At 39.8% G+C, this 23,346-nt stretch overlaps 1 protein-coding gene across 5 annotated transcripts in view; it reads right to left on the reverse strand.

Annotated features, from left to right (window-relative positions):
- Window positions 1-11,848, reverse strand: part of cadm2b (cell adhesion molecule 2b) — a 148,078-nt gene extending 136,230 nt beyond the window's left edge. For all 5 annotated transcript variants that reach the window (XM_035910279.2, XM_006796599.3, XM_006796598.3 and 2 more), the window contains exon 1: window positions 11,432-11,848. In XM_035910279.2, coding sequence (XP_035766172.1) covers window positions 11,432-11,492 — 61 coding nt within the window. In that variant the 5' untranslated portion in view covers window positions 11,493-11,848. The remainder of the gene's footprint in view (window positions 1-11,431) is intronic.
- Window positions 11,849-23,346: the final 11,498 nt, after the last annotated feature.

Genomic DNA, 23,346 nt, shown 5'->3' on the forward strand with positions numbered 1-23,346 from the left:
AGCCTAGCAGCTTTAAGCCCCCCCCCCCCCCCCCCCCCCCCCCCCCCAAGCAAAGCATGCTCTCTGGCTCTGAGCACTGGCATCTCTTGCATCGGTATGCAGCTCCCGTACACACTGCTGATCCCTCTTTATGAGGACATGAGTTTCAGTGCTTTTATCCCCCACCTTCCCTTGCAAATATGCCTGCATTCAGTATCTACACTTCAGCTTTAGAGACCTGTGGGAAGCTTTTAAAGAGGAAGTCAATAAAAGGGTATAAACATGCATGAGCTTAACTTTGTGCTTTTGGTGTCTTTATTCTAAAGTTAGATTTTCTGGATAGCATCTCACTCAAGCAGATTTATAAAACAAAATAATTTCCCAGTTCTTGCACTGAAGCACAGCTAGAATTTTTAGCATTACTGTTTTTGTAAGCAAAAAAAAGAAAGAAAAAAGAAAAGTGTTGTTTAGCTTTAAAAGAATTAAGAGAATTATGATAATTATATGTTGTTTTTTTTTAAAAAACCAATTGGATATGTTTACCTTCAATGTTAAGATATGATTTATTGTTTGTGCGAACATTACTGGACATCATCTATACCAACAGATATATATAGTGGGCTTATAAAAGCCAGATTTAGAACAATCATATACTTATTAATTAAGTACCAAGACCTGAAAATACTTATTTATTAGATCAATTGTTTGATGCTATACCTTTTTATGTGCTAACTTTGTTTGCTTTCTCCTAATACAAACAGAAAATGTGATGTAACCAACGCATGCAGAGCTTGAAAACTGCAAATGTATGTTGCATGTTACACTGTCTTCAGGCGGTGTATACGGCAGGGATTAGTCTACACATAAGTACTTGCAAGTTTGCTTAATAAAATAAGAAAATAAACAGGTTAGATTGGTGCTGTTTTCCGGATGCTCTCGGGCACAAAAGCAGGCTCTTTGCTTATTTTGCATTAATAAACACACTGGGGACAAAGAATAAAATCCAAAACACACAGGAAAAATGGCATAAAATATTTCCTGACATGAAGACGTTTCTAATTAAAGTCCTCTTTGTGTACTCTTTACATTGGCATCTTTTTCACCTTTTCAACTTCCTGCAAGTTTTCTCATAAATACGGAGATGTCGAAATCTGAAGAGGAGTGGAGACACCAAATTTCCTTATGACATGACTCTTTCCAGTCATCGTATGATAGCCTCTTTGATGGACAGGTGACCTGCCATCCACACCCGTCTGTATTCAGCAAAACGTATCCTCAGATAGTCTACAGCTCCTGAAACCCTGAGAGGGATTCAGCAAGCTGAGAATATAAATGGTTTTCATTTTTGTCCTGACAAATTATTACGAGCCTGTCTCTCAAGTAAACAGTCTGTTCTTAGCAGGTTTGCCATTTCATCTTTATTTTTTTTCCACTGTCTTTAATTTTGTACTGTGAACAAAGCATATCAAATCATGAAGCCATAAAATGCAAAACACTACCCTGGAATGAATAACTGCATTTGCCATGATTTGCTTTTTAAAAGTATATTACTTGCGAGTTGTATTCCAGCAACCTATCAAATTTCCAAAGATAGCACAACAGAGCCTCCTTTATCTGGAGCTCAGACGTCCAGTCTGACTGCTGGGGCAGTCGACTGAGGGGCCTTTATGAGCTCAGCAACCCAGTGATGCAAAATTCTACTGGCGGCGTGCAGGTGATGGGCTTTCTGAGTTAATACATTAAAATAGTAACATTAAATCCTCATGGTAAAGTGAGCACACTTATTCCAAATGCACTTAAACCCGTTGTATTCTTTTCTCTGCAAATATGTTTGGGGAGGTTTCAACTTTACTTTGTCCAGAAAAGACATATTTTTCAAGCAATATTTGAAAACAAGGTGCTTGGTGCAAGATGAAATGATCAGAAGATTAACTGCCTTGTCAAACAAAACAAATTAAAGCTGCTACTATCTTAATAATTAATAGTTTCAGAAATTTTAAAGGAAAAAAGAAAAACATGCAGGACTTATGCACCACTGTAAACCGATATCCTTCTATATGGTGTTGATTAGGGAGATCAAGCAATCATACATGTTTTTTTACCTATAGACAATTACTTAGTTAATCAAAAATTAATTAACACATGTAGAAAACAATTTGTATCAAAACCTATTAAAACAGATGTACATTTTCCACACAATATCATCAGTTTTTATGATGAATGAAGTGATATCTAAACTCATTACAACAAAAGACCTAATATTTTCATAAACGCCAACATTTGCCACTTCATTGTGCATTCTCTAAAGCTTGTCAACAGCTGCCTACGCACCGGGAACTCATCTTACTTCCTTAAGATCAAAACTTTGTACTTGGAAAGAAAAGCTCGTGTGCACCAAACTTGCATATCAATAGTCATAGCTGCACAAAATGCGCGCAGAGCCCAACAAAGGCTCCACAGCTTGTTGTCCGCCATTGTTTGCACACTCCAAAACGACCCTGACATAACTCAAAACAAGCATGGTCACTCCTGGTCAGGCTGCCAGGTGTTTGGTTGCAGTGCCATACCTCAGGCAGTCAATCATTCTCTTTGGAAGCCTCCCAAACGTTCACAGCAGAAGCAGAGAGGGACATTTATCACAGCAAACACATAATTATGTGCACAATATTTTATGGTCAACATTCAGCATTAAACACTATCAGAACCACAACTGCTTTTGAAAGGATGTCTAGTATGTTGTCAAAGGACAACAGAATGAAAGTTGACGTGGCTTCTAGGTAGGAAAAACTGATTATATAGCTGGTTGGTCGTGTGGCGGTCATCTCTGAACAAAAAAAATATTAACTTTGTTCATAGAGACTGCAGCAAAAGGAGAAAGGGGAGATCATCACACAGGGTAAATGAGATTCACAGGCTCATCCATAGTCGGGCACAAAGCCCACTTCAACAGAGATGAGGGCCAAGAGAGATTGATAAAGGTCAACACCGCAAACTGGCATAAAATGAAGTATAGGCTTCATTTCAGGCACAATACTAAAATGTAGGGACTGTATAAACCTCTTGCAGAACACACGCCTACCACCTTCTCAGCAGCACCGCAGAAACTCATTCATCAAAGAAATCAACACTATTTTATTATATTTTCCAAAGATTTTATTCAAGTCTGTGAATTATTTTCTTAGAATATTTTTCGACCATTTCATTTTCTCTGAAAATTGAATGTGTAGCTCACCATTAAAGAGTTAGAGAGCCTTGAACTACTTAGAACAATATTAAATAAATGTCCACTAGGCTCAATTCTGCTGTTTGTTAAGGATGTTTAAACCTTTAAAGGTAAATGCATTACAACTGAATCCCAGAAACAGTGAAAATACTGCAACATTAAGACATTTGATTTTTGTTTTGAGTGTTTATTCAGTTCTGTTTACACCACAATTTCCTTTTTTCTATTATGTGCTTGATAGCTACAGTGAATTGCAGGGTCAGCATCATCACCTGCACAGTAAACCTCTAGTTATTGTATAGATAATACTCAATGTGGCTGCAAAAGATGATATAATATCCTCTCCCGACTGTGAAGTCTCACAGTATAAAACCTGAGATTTGATGACATAACACTTCAAATGCTCCATAGGTCCCAGCTTTAGCGGGAAGTGGGAAATGTTTTGACTCATCTGTCTGAAATCATAGCAATATATGTAAATTCTGTTTTATATCGGATACCCCTTTAAGATGTGTGAACACGGGCACCTCTTCAGGAAGGCAGCGACTGATGTGAGCACTGCTTTTACCTATTTTCAGTGTGACCGACTGTGGCATTAGACTTATCACGAGTATCTTGGAACAGGCTCCTTGGCAAGTAGAAAAATCTCTTAACCTTTTTCGTTTAAATACAGGTCAAAATAATCTTTAATAGTGTAATTGCCCTTTCAGTCTATCAGCTTCATTGCTGAGCTTATACCCACTCAGAGGGGGCATGGTGTGTAAAAGTGCTATGACAAAGAGCTTGGCAAAGAGAGACTGACAGCACGCAGAATATAGTTGAGGCAGTGAGCTGCTAATCTTAAAGCCCCTTCCCCACTTGTCTGAGCACATTTGCCTCTGGCTTGAGGCTTATCCCTACAGATGTATATCTGTCAACAGAAAGCAAGCAGGGCAGCAGTGGCTCTTTTGGAGCACATTTGTCCCCTTTACTGGATTACCATTTGCAGTGGCATAAAGCACAGCATCAGAGCCAGCACTTGGCAGCTGGGAGACAATCTGCAGGGATAAGCTAACCCTCAGTAGTGGTGAACGGGTATCCGTGAATGTAAACCACCTTCCTCTGCCATACCTCGCCTTCAGCTCAGCCAGCTTATTCCTGCTGACTGATTATTCCAACCCACAGGAGATGCTCCCATGCATACGCACACAGGTTCCCTGTGTGTGACATTTAGGGCTTTACTTTTGCATGGGTCGAATATGTATTTTTTCAAGAGATTTTAAATACACTTCAGTCCATGCTGGAACAAAACTCCATGCTCAGAAAAAGAAAAAAGGGGGAAAAAAAAGAAATGAGAAGTGGCGCACCGACTGCCATCCTATATTACACTCAAAATGATAAATCAGCAGGCAGGACAGTTATTGATATCTATGTTGTAGCAGTGAAAGCTGCTGTTGGAATCAAACATTCTAACGGAAGAAATAACCCCACTCCTCACAGCATCCTATAATAGGACACAATATCGTTTCCCCAGACAACTGCAGGGCTATACACGAAAGCAAAAAGCAGAGCCTTTGAGGCTTGATTGAATCATATCCTCCGAAATTCATTTGCTTAGAATTTTGCTTTATACTTTGGGAACTGTTTGCATTATTTTTATCTTAGTGCAAGCAAAATTGTTAGAGGTGGGAGTCTTGCGCACTGACCAACAATAGTAAATGAACTGAATTTTTGTTATTTTGCTTGTGTTTGAAATTTTTCATATTGGTGGGTGCAAATGAAAACATATGAAGCCTGTCAAATAATTAATGTTATATAATTTTTACATAATTATTAAGACAAATAAATTATATTTTCAGAAAATCTAGTGAAACAGAATAGAAAAAAAAACATCACTAAAGTTGAGAAACTAAATTAATAAATGTTGTTTCAGGCGTGTTTATGGGGGTGGGAGTGGGGTGCTATAGGTAACCAATGGGCAGTCTTTGTGATCAAGTCTAGTGTTGTACAGATGAAACAATAAGACTGTATGTATATAAACAATCAACAGAACCACCATGATACATATAACAGCCAGTGGCCAGTGAAGCCTGTCCTCTAAACCTCAAACCAAACATTTTAGTCATCAGCATTACCATGAGCCTTCAGTATTCCAGTGCACTTTCAATCCTACTGTAGGCACAGCCTAAAGCATTCCCTAATTTATCTCCTATTTGACTCAAATTGGTCATATCATAATTTACAAAATGACTGGCATGCTTTAGTAAATAAGGCTTGCAATAACAGATGAGACCATAAGAGTATTTTCCTTCTTTTAGCAACCAGAGGAGTCACCTCCTGCGTCAGGGTGGCAACCTGTCACAAGATTTTCAGAAATATTGACCTCTGACCATTAACCTTGAGGTTAAGGTCACTGAGATTTTTAGTAGATACATCTATGGTATCAAATTAAAACTCCTACATTGCTTCGTTCATGCTTGGATGTCCATGTCGCCCGCCCGATCAGCCTTTTTACGGCCGAGGGGTAAAGAATTAAACCGCCATCCCATAAAGAATTACAAATCCCAACCAAGTGACCTATAACCTTTTCAAATTCAATCCTTTGCATAATTTCAATGTTGTAATCATTTTTGAAGGAGGGGGGGTTGTGTTGTGTGTTGTATGGTTTCTGCAGTTTTGCGCTCACTAAGCAAGCTGACATTTGCAGGTTCAAAAATTTCCATAGTAACAACGACCTCCAACAACGTCAGTGTCAATGTTTCAGTTTAGAACTGTGGATAGAGTACTTATATTCCACAAAGTTGTGAATAAAACAGTATTTTCTTAGGAAAAAGTTGACATCATGCAGACTTGTGGTTTCTATAGGAGCACATACCATCGATGTCAAAGCTCATAGTAAGTCTACTTAGTTACAAAGCTATGGCTCATAATAAAAATCCAGATGGAGAATGTGAATGGGATTTTTACCTCCAGAAGCTCACTATATTGCTCACAAATAAGAAACATTTAACACAGCTCTTAACTCTCCTCTTTCTCTTCACCAATGGGTAAAGGAGCTATCAAAGACTTTACAAGGCACTTTTGCATTTTTAATGACTAGCCTCAATTCCCTCACTAATCAGGGAAAAGATTTTTCCTGTACATTATGAAGGAATTATTCATCCTCAATCACCTTGTCTCTTTTTATCTGTAGTTTTGATAACTGTCATTTTGATAGCGGATAAAATGCATGAATAAATAAACACTTTCATTTATTTTCTGCTTTGCCCTCATTAAGCCCCCAACCCAATTTCCATCTCCCATCGCACAGACACACACACACAATGGTCAAACACATACCAACGTCACCTGGAGGGGTGTACTTGCCCAAATGTCTTACAAGATAAGAAATGATGAAAGACTCGGTGCTCAAACAAAAGAAAAGTTCCCTTGGTGGTATGGGAGCTTTTTGGGCTCTGTCTGAAAGAAAGTGATGAAACACTTGAGAAGAGGGAATGTCAGACCGAACCAGAGAAGCTGTGGCCAACAAGGAAATGTGAAGATCATAAGACCTACAGTACATCTATGACACAATCAGCCCAAGGTCTGCAAAGTGGCTAAGCATGGCGACGCCACATGGCTAATTAGCATTAGCCTGCCATCTTACCTGCCTCTGACGAGTCTGTCTTTATTTGCTGGCTTTGGGAAATATACAGTGATACACCATTATCTCTATGTAGGTTAACACCAGTGCAGATACAGTATGGGAACAACATCATCATTGTCACACCCAAAGCAGGAAAACAAGGCAGGCCCTCTAATAAAGGGTACGCCATACACTTTATATGTATCTGCCATAGAAGCATTTTAAACATTTGGGCAGTGCAGCAGTTTATGGGCTGCAGCCATAAATAAGCCCAGCAATGAATTTAGGCAAATTCTAATAGTGTAGTTGTTCCTAGAAGGATGAGTTTGCATGAAATAACTCTCAGCATTACAGAGCATGAACCGAGCTGCTGAGGCTGAAGTCGTCTACAGAATCACTGCAGTGTGTGATGCGGAGCACTGCAATTTAACTGTCGATTAGGCTGTGATCACACAGAAAATGCTGCACCTTATTGCTTACACTGAGGAGGTTATGTTTTCGGTCCCATTTGTTTATTTGTCTGTTACAGGCTTTGATATCGCAAAAACTGTTCAGTGAAATTTGTTAAATGGGTAAGCAATGAATGAGTGTAGCATCAGTTTTCTATGCATGCCAGATTTCTGTGTACAAGTATATCAGGTTTTCATTTAAGAATTAGCAAAACCAGATAGGGAATTCTTTAAATACCTGCCACAAACTACTGCTACAAACCAATTTAAAAAAAACCTGGCACATGTATCTTGTAATTGTCCACCTGTGTGTATTTTGCATGAAATCATTTTTCAATGCATTTTGTTTTTTAAAATCTGGCTATTTAAATAACAAATTTGGGTGAATGTACCCTGTCTTTTCTAGCTGTGGTGATTTCATTTGTTTCTCAACTTCTTACATTTCCACTAAGACAAAACTTTAGGTTTTAGCGTCCTGGGGCACAGGCCTGGGCATCGGATGCATCTAAGTCTAATCTAAGTCTCATAGCATCAATATTTAAGAAGCCCTTGAAGTGGGCACTGTCAGAGCTCTTGGGCAAGATGAGAAAACTCTCTGTGCCCTGTTCTCTGCCTAGTCATTACCCCAAATCTGATGCAAAGTGGGCTGTGAAAAGCATACTTTTTTTTGCGGCTCTCTGAAATTACCAAGTAGTGAAATTAGAATATAACAAAACTACTTTGTCTCCTCTGTCCTCTTAAAAAAAACGAGTCCATTAATTCAGTCCTGTCTCCTAAAAGTCAGGTTCTCATTCATGAAAACAACATTCTTAATTTCATTTTGGGGGAGATATATTTTCCCAGAAAGCCACCGAAAGTATGTCTGTCTCCTGAAAAGGTAAGAGTACACTGAGTCTTCAAACTAAGTATTCAATCAAATTGTTTATACTATCTAAAAGTAAGCACGTCCACAATACAGGAATGTAAACTTTAAAAGAGAGGGAAAAGTCAGCATTTGAGAGATTGGTCAGCGGGGGATACAAATACAGCCAAGTTTTTGACAAGGAGACTGAAAAATGAGACTTGAATCTTGGACCATTTTTCAAAGTTTCACTTTCTTGCTGTGAAGTTAAGTATACACAAAGAAACATTTTGGTTCGAGTTAGCCACATAACATTTTGGTTTGGGTAAAAACAAACCCTTTTATAACTTTCACCACATGAGAAAAGCTCCATTTTTGGAAGAGGTAGCCACGCTATCATTTTTAAAAGGTGAGACACCGGCGCATTTTACGTGCACTTGTTCACATCGCCACTAGAGGCTAGGCAACTTTAAAAACTTACTATAGGTTGTAAGAAATGGATTCCATATCTATGTAATTGTTTTCTGTGGGAGTGGTTTTCAGTATTAAGAAGCTGCTTCCTTATTCACAAGGGGTCGCCACAGCAGATGGATGCACATTTGATTTGGCAGATTTTTACACCAGATGCCTTTCCTGACGTAAGGGCGTCCAGGGATTTGTGTATACGCCTGGTCTCCAACCAAGGAATTTTCACGTTGGATGAATGTGCTAACTACAACATTTTAGAGTGATTGTCAGTACTGCATGGTTAAAAAAAAATCTACAAAATCCAGACTCAGAGTAGAAGGTGGATACCTCTGTTTATGACAGAAGTGTACCTGATTAATTGCTGGAAAATGTCAAAGAGCTATATGTGCCATTTCAGAAAAAAAAAATCTGTGAAATTGCATCTAACCCTTAAACTGCAAATGTATTTTGGAGGAAAGAGAGAGTTCAAGCAAATTGGTGTCCACTGTGTAAACAAACCACCATTAACCTGCAACACAAACATTTTTTAATACTCGTAAATTGAGCATCAGCACAGGCTTACACTAACTACAAGGGGTTTTCCATGTATCCCAATAATTACAATTCACATCGTTCTTTTCCAAAGCATACCAAAGGTTTTTAGACCAAGTACTTTTTTCTACCAATGAACCCTTTTTTATTTATTTCAATATAGCTTTGAAAATCTTCTTCAAAAATATTTAATATGCTTCAGAAAGTAAATCTGGGACACAGAGTTTTAAGTCCACTTATGTGTTCTTGTAAGGCTCTGTAAGCAAGGACTATTTGATAAACTCTTCCATTTGGATGTTTGCAGAGTCTTTTTCACCTCCTTTAAAAACATGACTGATAGTTATATTTACAGGTAAATACATTTCCTACAACACAGCTTATAAAAGCAATGCTTTCAATGTCAGTGCTCAGACTGAATGCACTATTAAAGCTACGTTTTCCCAGGGGTTGGTGTTGCAATACCAGGCAGCATTTAAAACAAAAATCAAGTTTCGTGTGTCAGCAAATTAATTTCCAAACTACACTGACTTGAACTGATGAAAAGGGTTGCAGAGACAATGGAAAGTCAGCTAAAAAGGCATGCTTTTTTAAAAAGAACACTTTAAATAAGCAGTTATGTAACATTACACAGTTTATAGTTAATGGACTCCAAAGCATGCGAAATCACGCATGGTCATTTAACTCGAATTCCTATTCCTCTTCAGTGGGGTCGCATTTAAGGCAACATGGCGGGAAGTGGAAGTGGCTGTATGTATGATTAGATCACAGCTGTACACACCTCATAATGGAATTTCAATTTCCACAGCTCAGTGAGATCAGGTAAAAGTGTTGGACAAAATCCTGCTGAAGGAAAGGACAGCAAGAAAAGCACAAGGCAACGTGCATCGGGGCAAAGTGAATAAGTATTTTTGCAATTTAAAGATACATTTCAAGTCAAACTTACACGATTTTTCACCATTAGGCTGTCCAGTAAAGCGATCCAACTACGTAGTTTATTGAACACATAACAGTCATGAGAGAAAAAGGCTATTTAACAGTAACACGATCTGATACTGGAAAAACTGATTCATTTGAGAAATGATTTTTAATGCAATGGTGTGATGTGCAAGTAAGCCTGACACATATATTATTGTTTAAAGGTGCTCTAATGATCTGATGGTCTGTGGTGGTTGTGCTATCATTCGTGGAGTTGCTCAATAAAGGAAGTCAGCCTCAGACGTATGGAAATTAAACCACAGGCCGAGTTAATGTGATGAGGATGATCACAGGTCATTCTCGTTGTTATTATCAGCACAGTGTACTGAATCAGCACTGACAATGTCATCAATGTCATGTGGGACAACACGTTATTAAACTGGGGAAGACGGGGATATAACTGCTTAGATATGGTAGTTTCTCATATGAAGCCCCTTGACAGCACCCCCCACCACCGCCACCCCTTCCGGTAGGCGTTATGCGCACTGGTCGCCTATAGGGCGGTGGCTGCGCAAGCATGTCCAAGAGCGGGACAGTCTGTGGGGAGTTGGGGACTCGTCATGAGGCGACGACGATCCCTGGCTGCAGAGAAGCGTCGTGCATGCAACCTTACCTGCGTCCCCAGCCGCCCAACTCTGAATGAGTAACTACATGGCTTGTGCCTCCTAAAACACACACACGCACACACACAAGCACACACGCAAGGCACTGTTCTAGCTACATTTAACAGAGCTACATTTAACGCTTAACGGAAATGTAGTCTTTGCCACATCGAAGACTTGTTATCACCTTTGTGAATTCAGTCATTTAAAGTCATGTGTGGAATGATTCAAACAAACGCGATGGCGTGACTTTATCGTGATCCGCTCAATGACACCGGACTCACAGCAAAGAAGACACGCCACCGGTTACTGTAACATTCTTCTTTCTTTTTTCTCTTTTTTGGTCTTGCTCTGTCAGTTTCAGCGGGCATAGCCTGAACGGATGAACCAAGCAACCATGCGCGACAATAATCGACTCATCCGCAGCACGGTGTTTCATCTGTCACTTAATCCCGGAGGGAGTGCAATATATAAGTTGTCGCCGATGCAAAAACTTGTGCAGCCGCATTCTGCTTCTCATTGCGCCGCACAATTCAACTTCCAGGCATTCCAGCACACTCGGCTCTGACAGTGAACAACGACAGCTCGTCCTGCGCCTAAAACTGCTGCGCAAACACATCGTTTTATCGGAAAATCAACTCTCCCCTCGCCGAATACTTGCACTCACGTGTGACATGATCACATATGATCTTTACACTTCACGCACCCACCACCTCCCCGCACACCACGCCCGTCTACACAGCAACATCCAGTGCTCACCTTTAAAGACGCTTGCACAGAGGCTGTAAAGGATGAACATCAAGTGCTGCTTGACAATCATATTCTTCTCTTTTCCTTCGCAATTCTACGTCAACACTCCACTCGCGTTTGACTCTTTTTATTCTGTCTTTATCTCTTCTCTCGTCAAGGTGGACTTATCCAGGTGAACGGCGCAGTTTCTGACTGACCGGAGTTACATTGATGAACTCTTGCCTTTTTCTGAGGAGTCCCTGTGTATTTTTCGCAGATCAGGGGGCAGTGATCACTGTAGTGAAGCAGGACGGCAGAGATGCTCGTCGGCAAAGTGCAGATCCTGCCTCCCTTTATTGCCTTTCTCTTTGACTCGCTGCAGAGAGCAAGAGTCCCGCCCACGCTTTTTGACTAATGAAGACGCTTCACCAATGGAGAACACCTAGAAATAGTTCTGATCTCCGGCACACTGTCGAAACAATTACGCCGTGGAGCACAGTTACTTTGATACATCAGTTTCTAGAAGGGACCTCGGTAGTCATGTGACAAGTTTTTTTGTTTTTTTTGTTAATCTCATCATTTTCTAAACACCAAAGCAGAACAATAGGCCTCTGCAGGAATATGATTATAGTTTACGCATATGGGAAAAAATATAAGGAACCAGTCCTGGCCATCACCGAGCCTCCATAATGCTCTGAAGTGGAGCATCCTTGCTCTCTGTTTAGTGTCAGTAGACTGAACTGAAAAAGTGCAAAAACCACCACGCCAGAGATTTAATGCATGGAAATATGCCCACAGCTAGCAGAGTCAATTTAACAATTTTAGACAGTTCTAAACAGCTACCCTAGAGCCATAAAAGCTTTATGAGCAGCCAAACAAGCTCTGTTGTCAATACCAGAGGACTCCAAATAACTGCCACTGCGACACATATTATCACTTGAAAAAGTTTTACAGCTTAAAGAGCACCGTGTGGTAACAACAGAAACACCTGCCCGTGTTGTGTGAAAATGCATTTGCTCTCGCAGAGGTTGTGACCTGGTGTCTGGGTGCATGTCGGGAGTCAGGGCGCAGGCACGAGGGAGGTTAATGGGCACCCGGACATCCCTCTTCCTTCAAAGGTTCCCTACGAGAGGTGCAGAGAAATGAGTGTGACCATCCCTAAAGACAGAGGTGTGAGGAAACGGCAGCTCCAGCCAGGGATCGTTTTCTAAGCCGACGGCGAGGATTTTACACATGGTTTAACATGCTGCTGGGCGAATTTGGTTCAATTTTGCACAGTGCTCTTCTACGCCACTCCCACTTCAAATCAAATTGCTGACCTGGCTGTACCACCTGAGAAAGATGTGGCATAGCCCCCAATTTTAAACCAATTGCTTTTCCTTTTGCAGTATGAATCACTGGAAGTAATACAGGAAGCTCCACCGTTCATTCTCTAATCAGTCATTTGGATCACTCATTTTCATTGCGAACCAGAAGTCAAACAGTGTTTTCCAGCTTATTGTAGTTATTGTAAGTTTTCATTCTGAATGGCTAAAAAGGGGGGGGGGGGGGGGGGTCTTTGTGCTCTCATTTTGTTTTGTATGCTGATGCCTTTAGCCTTTTAACTTCGAGCCATTCACATCTCTAATCCCTGGGGAATCACTGATGCCTTTCTGAACTGTAAACCTTGAAGGACTGAGTGCTCTTGTGTGACATACATTCTCTGTACAACTCACTTATAATTCAGAGCAGACCTATACAATTACCATGAGGATGGTGGTAAAGAATCAATCCCGTGAGTCCTGAAGGTCAGTTCCTCGTCATTTCATTAGATCCTTGAGAGTAGAATTCTACTCATGCACCTTTTCAACGGCAAGGATTTATTGACCATGTGAGTTCAGCAGAAAAGCACACGGTGCTGACACAGATCTGTAATGCAGAGGAGCATGTTCCCCTTTGTATTTATCTCCCGGGCATTATATTGCATAGCATTCTTTGATTTGTACCATTTAAAATGCCCCGTTGTGTTTGTACCGTCAGATTTAACAAGGTCACCAGCGTACACTTGAGAATTCCAAGTACCTGTTATGACACAAAACACTGTTTTCTCCCTTTTGTGTTGTTTAATGTTCAAGACAGCAAAGTCCACAAGAGATATTAAAACCAGGGAGAAGAAAGTTTAGGCCAAGATGAATTACAGTGTTTGCATGAACCTGCCACTGATAGCACTGATCTCACTGACTGAAAAGCAACCAATCCAGATGCAGTATGCACAATCAATTTCAGTGAGGATATGAATGACAGAAGTCATAAAGCCTGAATGCTTTATCTAAATGATGAAGTACTGAATCCAGGATTAGGGCAGAGACCATGTAAGTGCTTTTGTCACTAGAAAAAAATATATAACCGCAGAACAGAATCCTGATAAATATTTAAAATTCGTGCTGAAGTTTTGGATATCAAATTTCATAATCCAGTGCAGCAGACACATACATATTTTTACCCTATCAATGCACCTCAGGGAAATAACAGCTGTTCTCTCTGGCTCGAACTTAAAAAATGGCCCACAATGAAAGCTTTATGTTCTTTTGTGCCTTTTTCTTATTCCTGTAAGAACATTTGCTATTAATGGCTGGCGAGAAGGCAATTCCATCTGTTTATTGCCTTATTGATAGGACACTGGGAATAGTTACATCTAACAACGTGCTTTCTGCACCAGCCAAACTATATGCAAGTCAGCACTGTATGAAATCTTTAGTATGTGCAGCAAAATTAGAGCTACACATTCAAACATCCTGTCTGGGAATGTATATTATATTACAAATTTTATTCCAATTACCTTCTTCCAGTAAATGGAAGGAGAAAATATTTGTGTAATCAATTATTTGATTTTCTTCTCATACTCTCTCCTCTTTCAGGTGTTCTCATAGGGATCCCCATGGATGCCTACATCTCACCCTATCCCTTGCATGCTCCCCTCGTCAAACCAACCCTCTGCATGTCTTCCTTCACGACACTCATGAATCATCCTTGTGTTCTTCTTCTTTTCCTCTTACTCGTATCCAAATCAATTACAGTCTGGCATCAAAAAATATATCATTGATATACCTTTTTGTTATCTGACATGGCAATTGGACTTGTGTTTCATATAGAGATGACTTTCGAGTAACTTTAGACCTTGAATGGTGAGTACTCATTGGTGGCGGCAAGTGAAAAAAAAAACATGATTGAAATTCCTATGTAACTGAGACTGAAGTCATAGGAACTAAATACTGTACTGCGGTGCAGTTGAACAGTTCATAAATCTCAGAATTCATGCTTTACTAAGGTAAAGCTTTCTTGTGGGCTGCTGGTCTTTGTCTGCTTTCCATATGATTCACTCTCTCTAAGCATTGCAAAGAAAACCTTAAAGAAGGTTAAGTCATTTTGTAAACAAGTTATCCAGCAGAGGGTTTCATCATCAGGGCTTTTTTAGAAAATGTTCTACTCGGTTTTTGATCACTGAACATGGGTTAAGACTGCTGTGCAACTCAACAATGCAGTGACTTCTGCACTCTGTAAAAAAAATATTGCATTTGATTAATGATTTCTTTACAATCCTGGACAGATGTACGTGTTAATTGAGAATGTTACAGAATTTCACGGCCATGAAAACATGCTCTCGGAAGTGAGACGCTGGACTATAGATTCGGCTTGCTCTTCAATGCATCCTGCAATGTCAACGAGGGACAAAACCAAGAAATGTACGCTCTCAGAATTGTTGTAACGCAACATCGTGTAGCACTGGACATGATCCTGGCTGAGAAAGAAGGATTGTGTGTCTTATTCAACACCATGTGCTGCACCTACATACCAGATAATGCACATTCTTTAAACATGGCTTCAGATTCTAAAGAGACTGTTGATCGGCGTTGGACTTTTCCTGATCTTATTTTATTTTATTTTGCTTTTCTTTACTTGTGTTATTCCTTGTTTAAAGGCTGTAATTCCACAGATGATAAGTTTATCACTCAGAGCATACGCAGATGTACCACAAACCGATGAAGATCATGAAGACTTCTTTTCCTATTTGTAAGATGAAGATGAAGTGCAACTAATGATGTAGTAACTGAAAATGTGAAAGACAAGTAGTTACTTACTGATGACTTGTACATTTCATTTTTCTGTTCAACAGGAGGGAATGTCAAAGGAATATTGTTTTAATATAATGTGATCAGCTTCATGAAATGTATTCTTTTATTGATCACTAAGTCTACGTGACTTTTGACGTGTACTTTTGTGTGATAAACAACTAATAGCTTCCTCTTTCTGTAAGAACATACAGAATTAGAAAAAGGGGAACCTCAGCTCAGAGTTCTTGGAATAAGAACTCTGTTTGCGCACACACACACACACACACACACACACACACACACACAGACAGACATACAGACAAGTATAAATAAAGAACGCAGACAGTGATGAGACGCAGGTCGCAGATTGTGCGTTCATGACTGCCCTCGCACACAAACACTGTATCAACTGCAGTGTTTGTGTTTTCTAACTCAGGTGTCTTAGCTGAAGAACTACGGGGTGATTTAAAGAAATCCCCTGTCAGCGAGCAATACACATCCGGATAACATATAGAAATAACTGGTTAATTTCTTTCCCTTTGGTGCTCATGGATAGAAATCAAAAACAGCATAGAAAGTCTAAATGTGGCAAGGATAGCTTTTGGATTTGATTGCATTACAAGGAATTGATTTTAAGATGTTGCACAGCTGTGGTTCCAAATATCAAATTAGCACTAATTTTAATTTGTAGTTTGAGCGCAACACCACTGAGTTGTGTAATAAAATTTTCACTTGTAATTAGAGTCATCCAAGTATACTCAGGTATAGTCCACAGGTGGTCGAGATCAGAACCCAAAACCCATGCACACGATAAGGCATCTTGAACAATGATTGATGTTGGGTTTTTTTGTTTTTTTTAAATCCCTTTCTCTGTGTTTTATCTAAGTAACTTAGAGAGCTGTAACAGACCCTGGGATAACCATGTTCTGCATTCAAACTATTAAACCTGTACAAGTACACTGTTGAAATAAAACCCGACAAAGCACGAGGCAAAACCTTGAGCAGTATTTAATCAGAGTTGAAGTTTTTTCATAGGTTAAACAAGAGTAATACGATTTACATGTTATTCCCTGAAAGCCCCGTCATTTAACATGCCCTCAGATTTCAAGTAGTCTGATATATTGCAGTTTTGGCTTTGAAAGTGTTTGTGATTCAGTGAAATATTTCATCACCATTTAATCTGAAGGAGGATACCGAGAAGAGCACCACATCGCAAAGCCACATTACTCACATCACAGAGTAGAAAGTTAGACTGCCTCATTAATTCCAAATGAAAAGATAAATAAACATTGTAAAACAAAAGACCACCGCCTTGTTTTCTGATGAAACTTCTACTGATGGAAGAGTCATCTTTAGGCAAGGAGAGTAGCTTGGTAATTACAGTATGATTACTGCACAGGTCCGGAGTGCAGAGCTATAATAACCGAATCGATACTTTCCTTTCGTTTTAACTTTACAAACCAAGGATCTTTTCAAGGGCACACATTACCCTGTGGGACCAGTGCTGAGCCACATTTAAGCAGACGCTCCCCTCTCCGTCTCTTCGTCCATGCCGATACAAACAAAACCTGGTGCCCTATGCAGAGTAAAGTGCTTTATTTCAGGGCTCACGTCCACGATAGCCCACGGCAGCTGGTGTTCTCACAGACCACTGCATGGAAAATGGGCTGATTTCAGGATTTAGCTGCCCGTGGTGATTTCCTCACTTGCTCCTTATTGGGCCCAGAATTACTTTGTTATGGACTTGCGCAAGATTAAAACTGAGGTTTTGAGCTCCCTTCTCTGTTTTCTGAACACGCAGCTCAGTGTTGCTGTTGTTTACCTTTATTACCCTTCACTGACTTCAAAGCCATTAGTATACAGCTGTTTGATTTTTGCATTTGAAGATTCAAGCTCAGGTACATCTGTTGTTATTGTAATTATGACACCTGAAAGAAAATAACGTTCACCTACTCATCAGAGTAGGTGAACGTTATATAACATAGACCTAAAACGACGCTAATATCATGACTATATCTGTCAGATATATTGATGTATTACATCTAAGCTCAAACCGCTCCATCAATCATAAAGCAAAACAGACAGTGCGACATCTGCTGTCTATCAGCTTTTATTCATTACACACTAAATGAGAAACAATGAGCACCGTGTTTTCCAAGCTCTGCACAACTTATTTAGCAGTCTCGCACCTCATGAAAAGTTTTGATACTTGGATAGCTGTGTTATGCACAGAATTAGGATGCCAGTGTCTCATAGCTCATCAGCACTCTCGGCACCTCCTTTGCTTATCTTTGCATAACTACACATCCTGGTCATGTTTCCTTTCTCCTTCTGACCATCTGTTCCCTGCTGCCAATCTTCTGAACGTGCCAGCTACTGCCTCTACATCCTCTCCCTGCTGGCTAAATCTTAGTATTGATATCATATTCTCCCTCTCCACTTTCCTCTCTGTTTCTGTCCTCGTTCGCTTTTTCTCTCCTTCACACGTATCGTACTGGAGAGCTGCAAAATAGACGTCACGCTAAGTTTGAAAATACTGCATGGAGTTTATGAAATGTCTCACACTTTCTAACTTCTTAAACTGCAATTTTTATCTTAAACATGGGCAGATAATGGATTAAGAATTGTTCAGACTTTTTGACATTTTAGTACGATAATGTTAGAAACACAGGGTTTTTTTTTCACAACTGTAATTAACAATTACAAATAACAAAGAAAAACTCAAAACTATTCACTTTACTTCATTGAGTGACTTTTCAAGCCTGATATTTTTTAGCTGTAATTTAATAGAACGAAAAAACTTCAACAAAGTGTGAAAAGGTTCAGCTTCTGGTTATTTTTTACTGTACTACTGAGAAGCCTAATGCAGGGGAAAGAAATTATGGTCCCCACAGTGGTAATAAGTGCTGCTTGCTGTCAAGAGTTTTTTTCTTCTTCTTCTTTTCCTTCTTTTTTTTAACTAAATTTCCACAGTACTCTTTATTCTTAGAACTGGGCTACAGCCTAACATCAGTTAAGAAGAGATTTCTTTTTCTTCATGTCAATTATTAATCTACACTTAAATGTGTGTGTGTTTGGCAAAGAAGATTGCACGCTGTCTAATTTAATAAGCAGCCTTGCTTTCTTTCACAGAAAACAATACTGTACCTGTTCCCACACCCCCTGCACTCCAAACTTCCTTCTGGAGATTGCGGCTGGCGCGTACTCAAGTGTGGTCAAATCTCAGTGCCTGCCTCGGGCTTTTAAAGGAATGACTAATACACTCTTTGCAAACCACTGAAAGACTGCTGTAAAGCATCTCAACCTAAACAGAGCGATGCATGTGGGTGAGGCAATATATTATGGTCAACACATTTCACAGAGGTCTGCTTATTTTGTATCGTGCCGATCGGGAGTGTTTGCAAATCTTGTTATGGTGTTTGGAAAAGGTTTCGCGTGAATTTATTTATTGCGGGCATTAGACGTGGCTTTAGTTACAACCAGGAAAAATAATACTTAAGAAAAAAAAAAACTTTCATGAGTTTTGTTGAGGAGAAAAAGTGAAATTCCATCAGTGCATTATGCATAGCTAATACATAATTCACATGTAAATGAAATTTTCATCAAGGAAACATGATGACCGAGGTACGCGCAATTACAAGCTTGGCTCACATCAAAGTTAAAAAAAAATTCTGATATGAATAAGTGATGGTACATAAGGAAATGCGTTCAGATGCTCCACGAGAAGCCAAAGTTGTGTAATGATGTTTTTGGTCAAGCGCACTATCCCACTGACAATTTAATACAGTATAAAACAGCCTGCTGGTCTTTATTTATTTATTATTTTTACCCCCAGCCAGAGTTTGAAAGTGCACTCGTGTTTTAGGTGGTTCAACCTTTAAGATGTGTTCCTCAAGCAGGTTGTCAGACCACAGCCGAGTGATTAGAGTTTGTTTTTGTGCTGTTTTGCTCCATTTGCAGATGTGAGAGATATCTTGCCACATCCACACAGGAGACAGCAATGACAGCTAGAGAATTACTAGCTATTTCTATTATTTCAAATAGAAAAAGTAAAAATTCAGTTTCTACTGGCCACTTACTGGACTCTTTATTAGGTACACCTTCCAATTTGGCTTAGACCCCTTTTAGACTTTCAGAACTGTCTTAGTTTTTTATGGTCTAAATCAGCGGTCCCCAACCCCCGGGCCTCGGACCGGTATCGGTCCGTGAGTTGTTTGGTACCGGGCCGCGAGAGTTGAGGCTCAGGTGTGAAATGTATAGTTTTCAGGGTTTTTATCGGTTTTTCAGCGTTATTTTGTTATCGTTTTTATTGTTAACTCTGTTTTCCTGGGTCTTTTCACGTGTGTTATGAATAAATCTTCTTTTTTCGGTACTGGTACTAGTTTTATTTTGTTGTATTTATCCGCGACACCTTAAAGGCCGGTCCGTAAAAATATTGTTGGGCATAAACCGGTCCGTGGTGCAAAAAAGGTTGGGGACCGCTGGTCTAAATTAAGAATGAACATTTCTTTAGAGATTTCGGTACATATTGACAGCATGGTAGACAGGTGCTCTATAGGATTGGGATCTTTTGACCATGGAGATCATTAGAGCATAGTAAGCTTATTGTAAAATAAAAAATAAAAAAGTTTAAGCTTTGTCACATGGCAGCACAGTTGACTCATCCTCTGATCACTGTTTCCATCAGAAGATGGGCACTGTGCAACCATGCTCAGGTAGGCTGTGGTGTTTAAAAGATGCTTAGTTGGTACTAAGGGCACAGTGTGCCAAGGAAAATATTCCCATACCATTACACCAACTCCAGCCTGAACTGTTAATATGATGTAACCATGCTCTTATGGTGTTTACACCAAATTCTTGGCAGCAGAAATAGAGATCCATCAGATGAGGCAGTGTTTTTCCAGTCTTCCCTCATTCATTTTTGGATCAAAGTATATCCTTAGCTTTCTGTTCTTTGTGGCACTGGGTATGGTCTTCTGCAGCTTCAGCCCTTCTGGTTCTAGGTTGGACGTGCTGTGCATTCAGAGATAAGTTTTTTGACATAACATTGCCTTCCTATCAGCTCAAAGCAGTCTGACCATGCTCCTCTGACCTCTGGCATTAAGAAGGCTCAGAGAACTGCAGTTCACTGGATATTTTCGCTCTTTTTTTGGCTTTTTTCTGTAAACCCTAGAGATAAATGTGTGGAAAATCCCAGTAGATCAGCAGTTTCTGAAACAATCAGACCAACCCGTCTCTCGCCAAGAACAATACTAAGTTCAAAGTCACTTAAATGACCTTTCTTTCCCATTGTGATGTTCAGTTTGAACCTTAGCAGGTTTTCCTGACTATGTCTACAAGCCACCGTCAAGTTATTTGTCTCTGAATGTTTCCCTGTGTTCTATTTTCAATTTTACTTTTTCACTTTCACAAAGACATCTGGTTTAGAGGTGAATTAGCCTTTTTAGCTAATGGCTAATTCACCTCTAGAGCCTATTAGTAGGGAGCACTACCTGCTGTTTCTCAAACTGTGCTGCTAATTTTAGATGACTCTCTGGATGCTGTACATGTAAAACAAGGTGAACCACAAACACAAAAGCATACTAAACGCAAAGCTTGTATTTTAGTTTAGGCTGTCGAAGGCTGTCTTTTCGAAACAGATCTTCAAATTGGTCATTTTAATACAATTATTATTGTATTATTTTTACAATAAAGCACCAGAAAGCAAACTTATTCGTGCAGATAATAACAATTTCCCTTGGGTATTAGCGCCTGTAACACTGAAGGAAAAAAAAAAAACTCAATAAGTTTTCCTGTTATTTGTGCTGTGCTCTGATATATCTCATTTACCTGATGAATATTCCAAAGCCATTCACATAAAACTTTTGATTTCAGCAGTTCCATTTGACACATTTAATATGCCCTTTTTGCTGGTAGATTTTGATTGATTTCTCCAAATGAAATGTCAACATGTCATGGATCAAACCAATTTCTTTATGTTCCCCTTGTTCCCTGGGAAATTGGGAAGGAATTTACCTGACAAAATGAATGTATTTTTGTGCATGGGTGAGGCAATACATCAAAATGCTGTGATTCTTTTGCCAGACAGAAAGCAAACACTGATGTTACTTTCAGCATGCGCAGCATTTCATTTCGCCAAGGAATTTGTCAATTATCTCGATACACTCTCTCTGTCTGTGCATGCAGGGTGAGATTCATGGTCTCGACTATTATGAGGCAGAAATCTGTTGTTTTCTGTGAGGTACATAGCAATGAGCCATTTCCAACTGTGTTTAAGTTTTTTTCAGATTTAGCCCTAGGAAATGCACCCCGTATCGCTTTGAATACATCTCATTTCGAATGAGGATTACTTCAGGTGATAGAAACTATAATAAATCTAATAGTCTCATGCAATATTGCAGTGGGAAAGATGGGGGGGGAGGCTGGCTACAGCAGCTAAATCTACTGCTGTTCCCCAATCAATTAGATCTGTGAAATCCATTTCTCTTTGCATGTTTGCTCTTGTTTGCAATAATTACAACCTCCACCCCAAACAGGCATGATAAACACCCCCTGATTTAGAAGTGTTTGTTCAGATCGGCGGGACCTGCTGCTTGTCTTGCTGTTTATAAACCGTGGAAATCTACAGGGATTACACAGGCTCATCACCATCTGTGGCATTACTCCAAAACAGGTCTGCACTGAGAAAAGCCCTATCAGGGCATTGAGAGGAGGAGGCAAAGGCAGACTGACATATAATGGGCTGCTCTCACCTCATCTGCAGAACAATGTCATCGCCATAATGGGCTGTTAGCAAAGACTCTCTCACACACACACATACACTCACACACACACACACACACACACACACACACACACACACACTAGTAACATTGCCCTCATGTGCCTTTATAAAGAAAAAAAAATGGTTTTAATACTGTGCGTTAATAGATTCAGTTGTTAAGAAAGAGAAACAAAAGCAACGGTAAATGTTTCAAAACCCTGTCATCTCCGTGATCAAAATGCAATTCGAACAACTTCAACCCAAAAGGGTTTCACGTGAAAAACAGAACAACAAAAATTCAATATACTTACAGAATTCAAGCAGTTCTTATCAGATAGAGATCTTCTTGTAGCGATTTAAAAGGGAAGCCTTTTGTTCTGAAACCTGCAAAATAACATGATTGACTTTTGACTGACAGCTGTCACAAAAAATACTCATTATGATTGACAAACGCTGTCAGCACATCTGACAGTGACATCTGGCAGTGACAAATTTATTGTTTTTTTTTTAAACTGACAATAATAGAACATTTTGCAGTAAAGGTGCTCCGTTCAGGTAGAAATCTTGACCGTCTGCTACTGCTTCTAGATCGTTTTCATTTCACAATGAAATTAGTAATGAAGTGGCATGCAGTTGCAGTACATGCATGTGTGCAGAATTTATCATTTAAACAGCTGGATTGTCTCAGGGACATCTTTACAAAGTCTGCACCTGCAGTCTTGCCTGTTGTGGTAGACCCCAACCTCTGTGGATCTTGTATTCAAAGCTTGTTCTTGTGCTGCCATAATAATAGTGGATTGCATTTATATAGCGCTTTTCAAGACCCTCAAAGCGCTTTGCAGTTCCACTATTCATTCACTCTCACATTCACACACTGGTGGAGGCAAGCTACAGTTGTAGCCACAGCTGCCCTGGGGCAGACTGACAGAAGCGAAGCTGCCATATCGCGCCATCGGCCCCTCCAGCCATAGGCGGTAGGTGAAGTGTCTTGCCCAAGGACATAATGACCAAGACAGACAGAGCTGGGGATGGACCCAGCAACCTTCTGGTTACAAGATGAGCTTCCAAACTCCCTGAACCACGGTGACCCA

The sequence above is a fragment of the Neolamprologus brichardi genome, chromosome 14 (assembly GCF_056152115.1).
Source record: "Neolamprologus brichardi isolate AB-2024 chromosome 14, ASM5615211v1, whole genome shotgun sequence".
Classification (NCBI taxonomy): Eukaryota; Metazoa; Chordata; class Actinopteri; order Cichliformes; family Cichlidae; genus Neolamprologus; species Neolamprologus brichardi.